The sequence below is a fragment of the Neltuma alba genome, unplaced genomic scaffold, assembly GCF_004799145.2.
Source record: "Neltuma alba isolate B1F8T4 unplaced genomic scaffold, ASM479914v2 tig00013588_pilon, whole genome shotgun sequence".
Classification (NCBI taxonomy): domain Eukaryota; kingdom Viridiplantae; phylum Streptophyta; class Magnoliopsida; order Fabales; family Fabaceae; genus Neltuma; species Neltuma alba.
In genome coordinates, this window is record NW_021637785.1 from 1 (window position 1) to 14,431 (window position 14,431).

General features: G+C 38.5%; 4 protein-coding genes across 5 annotated transcripts; 3 read left to right on the top strand and 1 right to left on the bottom strand.

The window, feature by feature from the left end:
• The first annotated feature begins 634 nt into the window (after positions 1–634).
• LOC114738370 (protein CHUP1, chloroplastic-like) lies at positions 635–4,034 on the top strand. The gene is made up of 6 exons (XM_028926401.1): positions 635–2,009; positions 2,362–2,493; positions 2,588–2,769; positions 2,899–3,010; positions 3,500–3,634; positions 3,761–4,034. Exons 1-6 carry the CDS (start codon positions 741–743, stop codon positions 3,884–3,886), a joined length of 1,956 nt encoding a protein of 651 aa, XP_028782234.1. The 5' UTR covers positions 635–740; the 3' UTR covers positions 3,887–4,034.
• A 740-nt stretch (positions 4,035–4,774) lies between these two features.
• LOC114738371 (uncharacterized) lies at positions 4,775–6,764 on the top strand. The gene is made up of 5 exons (XM_028926402.1): positions 4,775–5,099; positions 5,194–5,270; positions 5,653–5,764; positions 6,241–6,408; positions 6,513–6,764. The coding sequence occupies exons 1-4, from the start codon at positions 4,819–4,821 to the stop codon at positions 6,368–6,370; spliced, it is 600 nt and encodes a 199-aa protein (XP_028782235.1). The 5' UTR covers positions 4,775–4,818; the 3' UTR covers positions 6,371–6,408; positions 6,513–6,764.
• Positions 6,765–8,042: 1,278 nt separating this feature from the next.
• LOC114738377 (uncharacterized) lies at positions 8,043–10,141 on the top strand. 2 transcript variants are annotated; one of them, XM_028926410.1, is made up of 6 exons: positions 8,043–8,261; positions 8,339–8,446; positions 8,530–8,606; positions 8,815–8,926; positions 9,635–9,786; positions 10,007–10,141. In XM_028926410.1, exons 2-5 carry the CDS (start codon positions 8,364–8,366, stop codon positions 9,750–9,752), a joined length of 390 nt encoding a protein of 129 aa, XP_028782243.1. In that variant the 5' UTR covers positions 8,043–8,261; positions 8,339–8,363; the 3' UTR covers positions 9,753–9,786; positions 10,007–10,141. The 2 variants fall into 2 exon arrangements, with proteins under 2 accessions (XP_028782243.1, XP_028782244.1); XM_028926411.1 differs by having other exon boundaries at positions 8,043–8,446.
• A 232-nt stretch (positions 10,142–10,373) lies between these two features.
• On the bottom strand, positions 10,374–13,751 carry LOC114738375 (protein trichome birefringence-like 38). The gene is made up of 5 exons (XM_028926409.1): positions 13,410–13,751; positions 13,031–13,202; positions 11,560–11,735; positions 11,197–11,355; positions 10,374–11,088 (listed from the first exon to the last, which is right to left on the bottom strand). The coding sequence occupies exons 1-5, from the start codon at positions 13,712–13,714 to the stop codon at positions 10,797–10,799; spliced, it is 1,104 nt and encodes a 367-aa protein (XP_028782242.1). The 5' UTR covers positions 13,715–13,751; the 3' UTR covers positions 10,374–10,796.
• Between the last annotated feature and the right edge of the window lie 680 nt (positions 13,752–14,431).

Consider the following 14,431-nt stretch of genomic DNA (forward strand, 5'->3'; position numbering starts at 1 on the left):
CATTTTTTTCCAAGATAATCCTTCTAATAATAATAGTTTTAGCCAATATACTTATTAGCAAGGATATTTTAGGAATGACAATACTTATTTATTATAAATAACCAACTTAACTTACTTCCTTAATCTCCTCAAATAAGTCAATTGGGTTCTTATAATTAGGACGGAGGGAGTACCAAGTTTCCACAGCAAATTCAACATTTGACCTCCTTTGACTATGAGAATCGTTATGCAACCGTTAGCTTAATTATAGCACATCAAGTCATGCAAAAAACTAATGAAAACGAAAGAGATCGGAAAAAATATTTAATCTCAAAATGAAATTGCTGAAACCAATAGAACCGTTGGGACCTGGTGATGATGAAAAGGTTGTTCAAACTTGATATCACAAGTGTTCCAATAAATGTCCCTCTGATCTAAATATCAATTTGAATTCGTTTAGTTCCCTCACCTCCCAGTTACCTGTCCCCCTCTCCTCTCCTCGGAATTTATTTTCCCCTCAAATCGCATCCAAGACCGTTCCTCGTTTTTTGTGCCTTCTTTCTCTCCTCCCCCACCCTCTTCCTTCTCTCTCTAGTTTCAGACTCTCTCTCTATCTCTAATTGCTAGCTGACAGAACAGGGACAGGACAAGGACATCTTTGTTAGGTCTCACCCCTATGAGATTGAAAACCAGAGGACCCTAAAACTATACTCCTACGTATCCCAAAAATACTATCTCCGATAACTCACTGATCAACATCAATGGTAGCTGGCAAGGTAAGGGTGGCCATCGGCCTCCAGAAGTCGCCCGCGCACATTTCCAAACCCGAAACTCCGCCGCCGCCGCCTCCCGCCAAGCAACATACCTCGTCGTCAACCACCGGCTCCGGCAATAAGAGTTCTCACAAGTCTGCTTTCTCTCGCTCTTTCGGCGCATACTTCCCTCGCTCTTCGGCACAAGTCCAGCCCCGTCCGCCTGACGTGACGGAGCTCCTCCGTCTCGTGGAGGAGCTGCGCGAGAGGGAGTCTCGCTTGAAGACGGAACTTATTGAGCATAAGCTCTTGAAGGAGTCTGTCGCCATTTTGCCTGTTCTGGAGAACGAGATTAGTGCCAAGGAAACAGAGATTGAGAGAAATGCCAGGCGAGTGGAGGAATTGGAGGCTGAGAATTTGAGTCTGGTAAATGAGTTAGGGGAGTTGAAGCGTCGGGTTGAAGAAGAGAGAAGAGAAAGCGAGATGAAGATGAAAACGTTGGAGGATAAGATAGAAGAGTTAGAAAAATGGGTATCGGATCATGCAGAAAAAAGAAATGCATTAAACAGCGATGATCTTTCTTCTTCTCAAAGGTTTCAAGGGCTTGTGGATGTTTCTGTGAAGTCGAATCTAATCAAGAATTTGAAGAGAGGAGCTAAGTGCGCAGAGAGTTCCTCAAACCAGGATAGCAATGTTCATTCTCATAAGCAGCTTGAAAGTAGTGTCAATTTGAAAAGAGAGGTAGTAGAAATAGAAATGGAGAAACCCAGACATTCTCGGAATAACTCAGAAGAGCTGGCTGAGTCTGCGGAGTCGGCGATAATCAATGTCAGATCCCGTGCACCCAGAGTTCCAAAACCACCGCCAAGACCCTCGTCGTCGTCGTCTCCTCCATCGCCGCCGTCATCGTCTGACACAACCTCTGATGCTTCAGATGGAAATGGTGAAACAGAGCAAGCAGTTCCGAAACCTCCACCACCGCCACCACCTCGTCACGCGGCTGCATCCAAGTCTGTTCCACCACCACCACCACCTCCTCCTCGCTCGGCGGCATCCAAGGCTGTTCCGCCGCCTCCTCCGCCGCCGCCAAAGGGAAGCAAACCAGGACCACCCAAGGTGAGGAGAGTACCAGAGGTGGTCGAGTTTTACCACTCGTTAATGCGGAGGGACTCACATTCCCGGCGGGACTCAGGCTCCGGTGCGACGGAGGTTCCGACGACGGCGAATGCCCGAGACATGATCGGTGAGATCGAGAACCGTTCAGCTCACTTACACGCGGTAAGTAAAACAGTATTCAAGTTTTAGCATAATTACAACTCTGCCCCTGTCACAGGGTCAGCGTCAACTGACCAAGCAGCAGTCCCACTTTTACTCCTTTAATTTGAATTTGAATGCGAATTGTCCCATGTTATCGTCGTAGATGAGACAATTTTGAGATTCGAAATCTGCATTCAAAAAGATCACACTAAGACCATAAATATGCCTGAAGCTAATGGCACTACTTTTTAGACACCATTCCGAACTTTTGAGAATTAAAGAAGTCAAACTGAAACCATAGAAACATTTCGATGAGTTTAGTCAAACATGGAGTTTGCTGGAAAACGAAGATTAAACTGTGTCTTGCTTACAGATCAAAACAGACGTGGAAACACAAGGTGATTTCATAAGGTTCTTGATCAAGGAGGTGGAGGGCGCTGCTTTCACAAACATCGACGACGTTGTGTCATTTGTTAAATGGCTTGACGAAGAGCTCTCTTATTTGGTAATTAAATCAACTTTAAATGATTAATTATTAATAATTATGTCTGTCGTGATAATGTGACGAAGATTGATAACTGCAATGATGATTCATTCAGGTGGACGAAAGAGCTGTGCTGAAACACTTCGAATGGCCAGAACACAAGGCAGATGCACTGCGAGAGGCCGCGTTCGGATACTGTGATCTGAAGAAATTAGAATCCGAGGCTTCTTCCTTCCGCGACGATCCTCGCCAACCAAGTGGTCCTGCTCTCAAGAAGATCCAGTCTCTATTTGAGAAGTATTATCTTCTTTTCATTCTGTTTTTTTTTTCTAAATTTTGTTTTATATAATAATAATTAGAGCCAACTTGGATCTTTCAATGTGAATAGGATTTCGTATTAATTAAAATGTTGATGGCGTTTGGCAGGTTAGAGCATGGGGTTTACAATATCTCAAGGATGAGAGAGTCCGCAACGCATAGATACAAGGTCTTTCATATACCTGTGGATTGGATGCTTGACACGGGATATGTGAGCCAGGTATTTTCTCGATGCTTCATAGACCCTTAATTTTTGCAGTGTTTAATGTTCTTCTATTTCATTGAATAAAGGAAAAAAGGTATGCGCATGAATTATTATCTAACGTTCTTCGTCGGATTCGCACACGAGCATCAGTGATAGTATATATTCCATACAAGAATTTAAAAACATATGCGAGCAAGTAGTAGTCCAAATAACTAGTATGCTGGCAACAAAACGACGGGGTAAGAGGTTGGACTTTTTCCTGTGTGTCTGTCCGTGCAGCCCTGCATGCGCACATGTTGTGAATTCCAAGAAGCCTAAATTCAGTTCTTCGTCCTTTTGCACTAGTCTTGCGCGAAATTGAAGGAGGAACCCAGTGCCTCTAATTTTTTTTTACCGTTAGTTCACGTGTATGAATTGATGAAACTTAAACAAGGGAAGTGGTTTGGTATAAGTAATAATGGCGGAGTACGTGGGAAATAATGTTGGGGTTGTGTTTGCGGGCAGATAAAGCTGGCATCAGTAAAACTGGCGATGAAGTACATGAAGAGGGTATCTGCGGAGCTAGAAGCAGGCGGTGGTGGTCCTGAGGAAGAAGAGCTGATCGTGCAAGGAGTTAGGTTTGCATTTCGTGTACATCAGGTATATAATAATAATAGTATATAAATTAAAGAAAAGAAAAGAAGGGACGATGGGTGGTCCTGGGTATTAGTATTATATTTGTGGAGACAGAGAATAACGTTAGTGTGTGTTGTGTTGGGTTGACAGTTTGCTGGGGGATACGATGTGGAGACGATGAGGGCGTTCGAAGAATTAAGAGATAAGGCGAGGTCGTGCCATGTACAAAGCCAGAGCCAGCAACATAAATACTTGTGCAGGTCTGCTACTTGCTGATCAACATCGTCTGATGATGCTAATATGCTTGCTTTCGGAGCAAACTCTGCTTCCCTTGATATATGTAAATCACCCTTGTAGCCCCCACCTATCCCTTGTTATTGCAAAAAACCTTATTCATAATATTACTCATTCTTCTATTCGTTCATTACTTGCCCAACCATACGCTGACTGTTACTACTCTAATATTAAATTTATACCTATATATATCCTACAAAATTTATGTAAAGTCGAAGTCGTTATTTATAAATTATCAACAATGAGAATTTTTAATAATTTATAAACACGTTCAGATGTGGCTAAAATTAAAAAGATAATATATATTAGGGGCTTCTAAATTGCTGAAGGGGCATGCAGTGATATTTTCCTATTTATTATTTTATGCCTGAGGGGGTGTTTGGAACACCTCAAAAACACTTCTCCGAAATACTTTTTTACAAATCGAGACAAATTCTTTTACATATTTATTTCGTATACCGTAAAAGTATTTTTAAAACTATGATTTTGTTTTTATCCAAACACTCCTAAATGAGGGATCAAAGAACTGGATTGGATGACAACACCTGAAATGAGAAAAATAAGGGATTAAATTCGGAGGAAAGGAAAAATGACCTGATACATATTAAAATTTATAGGAGATTATATTATTTAAGCATTTATTTTTCAAATTTCCATACATGAAAGAAGTTTCTAGAGACCAAATTAAACTGATAGAAAGGATCCTACCGCCACTTGTCCTTTTTTGGGCCGACGGATCCTACTCCCCCCAAAACCCTGGGTATTCTTTATAATGTCTATTTTTATTATTTAAAAAGAGAAAAAGAAAATAAATAAAGAAGTCGGGTCAGTGCTTGACCCTGATAAGTGATGAGTCATAACCCGACTTCCAAGCCCGCCTTGATTCTGCTGACGCTGGACAATCCTCAAGAACAATGATCGAGTGTCTAGCGCTAAACCTGCAAGTTCCTTCCTATCCCAATCGTGGTTTTCCCATCAACCATTGCAGCAGAATCAGCTCTCTACATCATTTCCGCCCATCTGTTTCATTCTCAGACCAGTCCAAGTTCCTACGTCTTCGAATTTCTGGTCGAACTCAAGCTACGCCTGCGCCCATGGAAGCTGAACAAGCTGAAGGTTCTGTTGCGAACAGTGGTTCATCCCCACCCATGAAGCTTCTATTCGTGGAGATGGGCGTCGGCTATGATCAACACGGGTGTTGTAATCTATTTCCGTTTTATCTTCCTTTTCCTTGTTCTTCTTGCCCTTTCCGATAGATAGAAATGGTTGATCACTTCGCATTAATGCAGGCAGGACGTAACAGCTGCAGCAATGAGAGCGTGCAGGGATGCTATTTCTTCCAATTCAATCCCAGCTTTCCGAAGAGGCATGTTTGAGTTTTCGTTGTACTATGTTAATTTTCGAAAGTATACTGATGTCTCCGAATGAACTTAAGAAGCTGTGTTTTTGAATGTGAGAATTGTTAATAGTTGCATAAAATTGTTCTGCTTTAGATTCATCATAGGATTTTGTAAATCGAGTTTCTTTTTTTCTTTTTTTTTTGTGCCATCTTTCATTGTAGTTCCCTGAAGGAACAGCCTAACGGTTGAATAATGGATTATTTGTTCTGGCTATTACATCAATATTTCCCTAATACTGTAATACAATTTCTGATGATTGATCAATGTTGTTTAAAAATTCAGGAAGCTTATTTTGGGCCTTGATTTTTCAATATTTTCTTCAATTCTAATTAGTGGAGCATGATTTAGGTTCTATTCCTGGTGTCACCTTTGATCAGATGAAACTACAGATCAAGTTAGGGGTCCCTCATTCTCTCCAACAATCTTTGGATATTGAGAAAGTCAAATCTGTATTTCCCTAGTGAGTACTTACACTTCTGGATAACAGTGCTTGATCTTTCACTAGTGGCTATCTGGATATGATGCTTTTGTTATGAGTAAGAGATCTTCAAATTTTATAGATAGAGACAATTTTCATTGAAACTCGAGTTATGGAATCTATTATTTCATTTTTCTGGCTGGTTAAAGGTTCACATTTCTAAGCAAAAAACTTTATCTTTTTTTTTTTTTGGGGTCTTCTTTGTTTACATTCCGCACAAAATTTTAAGTCTTAGTCTTAAAAAGTTTTGCTTGAAGGGAATACTGTATATTCTGATATGAATCTAGCGTGCCTGACCTTTTAGGGAGATTCTATGCCTGCAATGCTCAAATGCCTATTCATAATTGTTTGGGATGGATCTTCTTAATAACTCTTGGATCTTTCAGTTCATATGTGCTTGTTTGTAGTTTACTATATAACGAGTAACACCATATATATCCAACAAAACAAAAATGCAGTGGAAAAATTGTGAATGTTGAAGTTGTGGATGGAGGTTTGATATGCTCAAGTGGGGTGCATGTGGAAGAAATGGGTGATAAGAACGATGATTGTTACATTGTGAATGCTGCTGTGTATGTGGGCTATTGACTTGTGACTTCTGAGTTCTGAATGAACAACTTTGTAAGGTAAGTTCCTGCATTGTGCATATTCTGATCCTCCATTTAACACCATCATATCTAAATCCACTATTGCAGTTTTAGTCTGCTCATCCTTTTTGATAATATGACAGGCTAACAGCAGTAGGATCTTTATGGAGGACCAAACGGGTTTCACCAAATTACCTTTTGAGAGAATCTCCGTGAGAGAGAGCAGTGTCTGTATCTGGTTGCTTCGGCAGGAAAATGAGATTTCAGTCTAGTGTAATAAGCTCTCGTTCATATGTTAAGATCATTGTTTCGCTCCTCCATCGCATGTGAACGTGCTTCTTTTGATAATGGATATATGTTATTATGATGAAATTCGAACTCTTCCAGTTTGATTATTCCAGTACCAATCATAGTTCTTTTATGTTCTTTTATGTTACGTTTCTGTTGGAAGCAAGTTTTCTGGAGGAGAAAAATAGTGCAAGGGTCCATACTGTAGTACCCTTCCAGACCATAATACGTTAATTAAATTTTCTTACAAATCAAATGTGTTTCAAATTGATAAAAATTACCCATTTTATCCTCATTATTTCCTCTGTCTCTTGCACTAAAAACCCTCTCTCCTCTTGATAATAAGGGTTGAAAGTGAAAAATTATCATCAATTACCCTGTAAACCTCTTATATTTTAGATCAAATTTTCTTCTAAAGAACTTCTTGTACTATCTTCAGTTTTTAATATAAGAGCTAGTTTGACTTTCAATTTGATCTTAAATATGATATTTCAATTTATTTTATTTTTTATATTTATCTATTTTTTTTCAAAGTAATCGTTATAATAGTTGTCTATATTAAAGGTTCCATTAAATATAATACTAGTAAGTATTTTAGATATCTATTTATTACAAATAATTAACTTAAAATTTTTTTTTAATTTATTCAAATTAGTCACTCAACTCTTTTATTGATTACCATGGAGAGAGGGAGTAAGGGGATCAATTTTCTGACAAGATAACAGGCAATGGTCAAAGAGCACATGCTGTTGAAGAAGGCTGCACAGACACAAAAATTTGAAGATCATAGGCAAGTGGGTATAGATAATGGGCCTAATATAAAACAAGAGATGTCATACATCTGGTCTCATTACACAAGGCCGCCAGATGAGGCAATTGATAGCCCAATATGAAGAAAGTGTGACTATCCCTGCCGAAGGAGAGCGCAATCATGGCATTACCATTACTGGTGCGAAGAAGTAATTGATGAGAACAAATAAGATGCTGTAACATCAGCTTGCTTATAAGTAGGATAGGGACATCGTGGAAGTGACTTCCAATGTTTACTTTCAAGCTGAGCTTGCCATCCTGATTTTTCTTTTTTAGAAAAGTATGTGATAGGCAATGTAAGACATGTAAGTAGTTCTGTTAGCTTCTGGTAGTTTTGTTTTGTTAATATTATCGGACAATTTCATAATTTCATTCATGAATGGATACTCCTGATCTGTATCCAAGTTTCACGTCGACGTATACCATACATCTAGTACATTATTCACTTAAACATGAATATAATTAAAGTATTCTAAAAAAAAAATTAAATTCTTATAATTTCACTGGTGACACACACATTGCTACCATTACAAATGCACAAGAAATTTTCCAAGCATTTGTGTTTGCCTTGAGCATAAAATCAATTTTAAACTTTTTATAAACAGAACAAAGACGACGAGACCCATTTGTCAGAAACCCAGATCTCTATCTCCCGTTCCAAATCTAATCCTTACGCTAAGAGCAAGACATGGCTCGCCGGAAAAAAGGACATTCGTGGTCACACAGTTTGTTGCCAGATCAGTCTAACGTGTCACTTAACTGCTAACTTGGCACACATGCGAGCAAACACGCAGGTTTCAGTTTTTGTTCAAAACGAATTGCTGAGAATGAGAGCCTCCAAACGACTCTGAATTTTGTGGTGTGATTGAAGGAGCTCGAAAGTGTATCAGCTCAAGATGGAAGCAGCACAAAGAGATGCCCCAATTCCAGAGATGAAGCTTCTGTTTGTAGAGATGGGTGTTGGATACGATCTTCACGGGTATTATTCTCTTTTCTTAATCCCCTTCGTAGCTTTTCCCTTTCAAAGATTAGTTTTTTAACTTATAAACGTTGAGATTACAGGCAGGACATAACTGCTGCAGCCATGAGAGCTTGCCGAGATGCCATTGCGTCCAATTCAATCCCAGCCTTCAGAAAAGGTGCTTCTTACCCTCTTTTACATGAACACATCATAAACTCTGTTCTGGGTGTGTGTTGAACGAACAGAATAATAGTCATTTTTTGTCTGAACTTGTATAAAAGAAACTGGGTCTTTTTCTATTGATATGATCACTTTCATAATTATCCTGATTCAAACGAGGTTGTGGAAGTAGAAACAGCTCTAAGAATTAGGTGAATTTGGAATAGGTAGCATACCTGGTGTCACATCTGACCACATGAAACTGCCTGTCAAACTGGGTGTTCCTCTTCCTCTCCAACGACACTTGGATCAGGACAAAATCAAGACTGTGTTTCCATAGTGAGTATACTATCAAGCCATTGGTTTTCGAGTAGTCATGTTTAAAATAATACTCCTCCGGTCCTAATTATAAGACCCAATTGACTTATTTGAGGAGATTAAGGAAGTAAGTTAAGTTGGTTATTTATAATAAATAAGTGTTGTCATTCCTAAAATATCCTCGCTAATTAAGTATATTGGCTAAAACTATCATTATTAGAAGGATTATCTTGGAAAAAATGCATAAATATAAGAGACAAAATGGATTAGGGTCTTATAATTAGGACCAAATAAAAAGTCAAATGGAGTCTTATAATAAGGACCGGAGGAGTACTAGTATATTCTCAATTATATATATAAATATAGAGAATATTCAGTATGTGAGGATTAGTAACTGTTCAAATGGTGGTAACTACTACTCCTCCAATCCTTAATATAGGACCCAATTGTTGAGTTGGTTTTGATCCTAAATATAAGACCTATTTTTCATATTTATCAATTTTCTCTAAATTACCCCTATGGATACTCTTCAACCATAATCAAGTAGAAGAGGAAGATGAGGTATTAAAAAAGATTATTATGGTATTTAGGAAGAATGTGTCACATTTATTATAATTAACTAACTTACTAATTTCTTTAATTTAATCAAATTAGTTAAATGGTTTTATATTAAGGACCGGAGGAGTAATTAGCACGAGACAAAACGTTACTTTTGAAAAACCATTGCAGTGGGAAAATTGTGAGCTTTGAGGTTGTGAATGGTGGACTTGTCTGCTCAACTGAAGAAATGGCCGACCAAAACGATGAGTGTTACATAGTGAACGCTGCTGTGTATGTCGGCTACTAGATGCTCTACTTGCCTCGAAACTGTGATCTTAATGGTATGTGTTGCTTTTGGCCGTTTGATCTGTATGATCTATTAGTAATTGTTTCGTCTTGTAGTTGGAGATTATATGTCATTTCAACAACCAAAATAAAAAAGAAAGGTTCCGTTATTACTTAACCATATTTAACTATACAAGAGCATTAAAAAGGTGGTTTAGGACTGTATCTGAGTTAGATGCAGCGTTTAAATCTCGTTTTACTTTTTCTTGCTTGCAGGAATCTTCTATGGCAGTCCTGTCTGTTGGTTCTTTGTGAAGCAATTATGACAAGTGTTTCTGTACTTAATTGGGTGATTTTCCCTCGTTGTTTTTGTAGTTAATATAATTTGTACTTTTGTTAATTCTGGTCAAACTGGCTTCCAATTATCCTTGCACATGTACACCATATTTTATGCTAAAATAAAATTTTCATTGTTAAAGAAGGATGGGGACAAAGAAAATTGAGTTCCTCACGGCATTGTTATCAAAGTATTAAGACTTAATTCCAAACTTATTGTTATGAATAATTGTGTTCGCAATTGAAAACTACGGGGAAGAAACCAAAAGCAGGATTAAGAAAATGATCGTATAACAAATAAAAGAAATTAGGATGAACAAAATTAATATACACAATATCAGGACACTACAAATATCTTTGAAATTATTTCATATCATATATTTCACTTAGCTGTTACAAATCGCGGGACTCAAATGAACTGCCATCGAATAATATGAAACTAAATATCATTTTGTGATTCAGTAAAGATTAGTTTAGTTTATTCCCTTGGGAGAGCAGCTTGATCTCCATGACAGGCTTATTTTTGCTTGTTTTCCTTTCTTTCTTTTTCTCCCCTTTTGAACCATCAATTTTTGTGGTTCAAGAAGCCTATAATTGTAAAATGTATCTCACCTCTTATCTACCCACCAACTAATGAGGAAGCTTCTCTATCTTTCACGAAATCACTGAGCAAGTGAACACACATAGAAACCTAGAGATTATGAAGGAAGAATCAAATTGGTGATGGATCTCACATACTGAGAGCTGCGTAGAGGAGCTGATTCCAGGTATCAGGTAGACCAGGTAGACACCAATGGCTACAGTCATTGCCTGCGTGGTCCCCACTATAGAGAGAAGGGTGGGCATCTTTTCTAAGTTGTGAGAGGAGTGTTATGTCAAGTAGATAAACAGGATATTTCATCTTCTTCAACACATTGTTCACTACAGAAGCTGAAGGAGGCAGACCTGCAGGGTAGGATGAACCAGATAATGGTTCTAGTTCTCCACTACAGCTCCTTGCTGGTTGATTCCACTCTTTGCCTCTGTAGTGAATCACGAGGAAAGTCTCAGAAGTTCCCATCTGAATATAAGCAAACTAAAAATCTAAAAAGGGAGATTTGACCTTTTTCATATGCATGAGATTTACTTACTGATAATGCGTAGGAGAAATGCCCTGAAAGAAGACTTTGGTCTTGGTGGGATCAACATTACGATCAACCCAATTAGCCCAAGTAGTTAGTCCCCTATTAAATGCTTCTAAACGATTCATATCCTGTACCAGTCTGGGACCGTCTCTTATGTAATCCCATCTGGATGTACCAAACATCAACAAACCATCAGATTTCACTAAGAAACATAGAAGACTTCGAATGAATGAGCTGATACAAAAAGATTAAACTTGATAAAGCAGCATAACCAGAAAAGCCCATGTACTAATGATGAATTTTTCTTGCTTAGATTCAGTCCATTAGGCCATTCTTGGATGGAATTCACATTTAGAAGCTTGAACATACCCTTGAGATTGTCCTTTGTGGGTCCACCAATGCCAGGAGTTGAAGATCAACATGTCCATGTCTTTCCATGCGTTTCCAGCTTCTATGGAGTTCAAGTCAAGCACTCGGCCCACGTTTTCTCGAACTATGTCCACCAAATATGGTGTGCGGTATAGGTGTAAAGTTACTCCATAGTCCTGCACAAGTTCACCGACTACCATAATCTCCACCGTCCTTTTTGGATGTTTGAGATTAACTATAATATTTAAGGCAAAGGCAAAAAACAAGCGGGGGGCAATGAATGCAAAAACTACTCGGATTCAGCGAATTGATTCTTCAAAAAGGATAAACGGTGTACTTGTAAAAACAAACAAGCAGCTCACGTGGAAAATAGTAGTAATCAACCTACCAAACACGCTCTGTCATGGCCACTATTTTAAACAAAAAACATGGTCCCTCCCACCATTCTTTTTCAACTTTTTATCAGCGGCCGGTAATGTTGAATTCCATGGTTTCATTCAAAGAAAAAAGCTCAAATTAATTGGCAAAAGGTAAGATCAATTAAACTACTATAAATTTGGGCATTTTGGGTGAAATCTCGTGAATGACTGTCTGAATGGAAGTCGCAGGAAGGCTTGTTGTCATAGCATGACTAATTTGGAATCTTCAAATGATTTATTTAGGTATATGTAAATCTTATCTGGGTTTGTAAAATAATAATGCATATTGCGGCTTCAAATGCTAGAAAAGATACTAACACTTATAAACTATGGACTGCAGAGTACAGAGTCACGTTCTTGGTTCATTAGATTAGAGTTAAACGGAAGGAAGCAAATAATTGCAGAGAGCCGCCAACTAATAATCATAGGTTGGCAAGTTTGCCTCACAGCCTGTCAAGTGGCATTAATAACACACTATGTCTTCAAGATCTAAAAGCACACAGTTATACAAGTCAACATTAAACTGATTCCTCTTTAATAATTTGGTTTTAGGACTTCGTTCCTTACAAGCAAATCAAATTGGTAGGAGGTCTTTCCTGTTTCTTCCCTCTTTTAGGTGGATGCTTTAGTATATTCATTGTTCCTCTTTTGATTGCCCCTGGCCCAGCAAGAGGATTCTGATCCTATTCAAAGCTCTATTATTTAGAAAGCTAAAGGTCTGCTTTTATTGTAATTTACTCCATCGCCAATCAAGTGCTCCTGCCGCGTCAATTGCTTCTAATGAAACTCTTAAATTTTTCTATCTATCAGTTTTAATGAATGCGGTAGGAGGAAAGTGAATGAACAATGGGAACTGGAAAGCACCAATAAGAGCAAGAACCACAAATGAGAAAAGGCAGAGAGAGAGAGAGAGAGAGAGAGAGAGAGAACGTAAAAAGAAGAAAGATGGAAAGACAGGCGTGGAACTCTGAAAGCACACTGAACAGTAACACTTGTGCAGTAATGCTGACAAAGCAACCGAGGGAAGGAGAGTGGAAACAAAATTAGCAAACCTGGAAGATCACAGTAGATAGTGATTCTTTCCTCAAAAAGGTGGTCTTGGTATTGGGCACCGACGCGTGAATCATACAGGCCATTGATTCCCACATGTTCAGACTGAGGGAGTCACCAATAAACATTATCTTCTTCCCGCTCCACCTGTTCAGGAGATCCTTCCCGTCGAACCTGACACCATTAAAGAATGCAGATTCATTAAAAGCCACCTTCAGAGCCAGTTTTCAAGAGTTAATAGCATTAACCATTTTATCAAACAGTTTCAAAACCATTCTGTTTAGAGGCAACTTTTAGCTTGACAAACTACATCTCAAACATGTAATCTGGGAACAAAGAAAAGAATGTTAGAAAATTTTGAGCCATTAATGGGTAGTGTACCTGGGCATGGCACACGAATCAGGCTTCCAGGAATATTTGAGATACTGATTGTCAGGTCTCCCGTACTTTTGGCAATCAAACTCAGCATCTATGAAGGGACAGCTTGAAGAGTCATAGAACGGATATGAAGGGTCAGTCACCCAGCTTCCTATGAACAAGTTACACCCACTTGCTTGCTTTCTCCCCCTCAATGAGCTACTCGCATTGAAAAACTTTGCTGCTCTTGCTTGGTGAAGAGTCACAAGCAGAGCTTGTAAGAAAAGAGAGAGCAGAAACAGAGAATGAACCCTGAAAATGAAACCCATTGGGAAACTTGGGTCGCAGAAACAAACAGATTAAATGGCCTGTGAATAACAGCTTGTACGCTTATGGGTCATTTATAGATGCAGGAGGCAGGAAATGCAGGACAAGTTGTACTGCATAGTGGTGGGTTCACATGGTGGGTACTAGAGGACGCTGATTTTTATTTTCTGACATAAGTTATAGGGCGTCTTGGCTCTTGCTTCCTTGGATGCATTCGCAAGCGCCATACGTAGTATTAACCTGTGGGGTTAACAATGAACGGCTTGTTTTATTGGGAAAGTCAATGTTACAGCAATGTAAGGGAATTGAAAAATGATAATTGAGGTTTAGCATAGTTCGAGTTTTGAGAATATAGCCGTGTTAAATATTTTGGGGAAGAACTTTACCATCTTGTTATGTCCTGTTCAGTTCGGTCCGGAGTAACACGAGCTCAGTCGAAAGTGAGGCAGGGCCGGGCGGTTTGAGTTTTGGGGGACGGAAGTTTAAAGTTTTAAAAGGTTAATTTAATGACAATTAGATTTTCTTTGTAAAAAAAAAAAAACACAATTAGATCTTCAAAAGAAAAAAAATCAGTTGCAAGTATAATTTAAACAGTTGCACACACGAATTATTGTAGTTGAAACTTAATGATTCCCTTTAAATTTTTTTCTATATAAGATATGAATAATTGAATTGCGTGTATATAAAAAAATTGATTAAAATTTGTTAAAGATAATAAA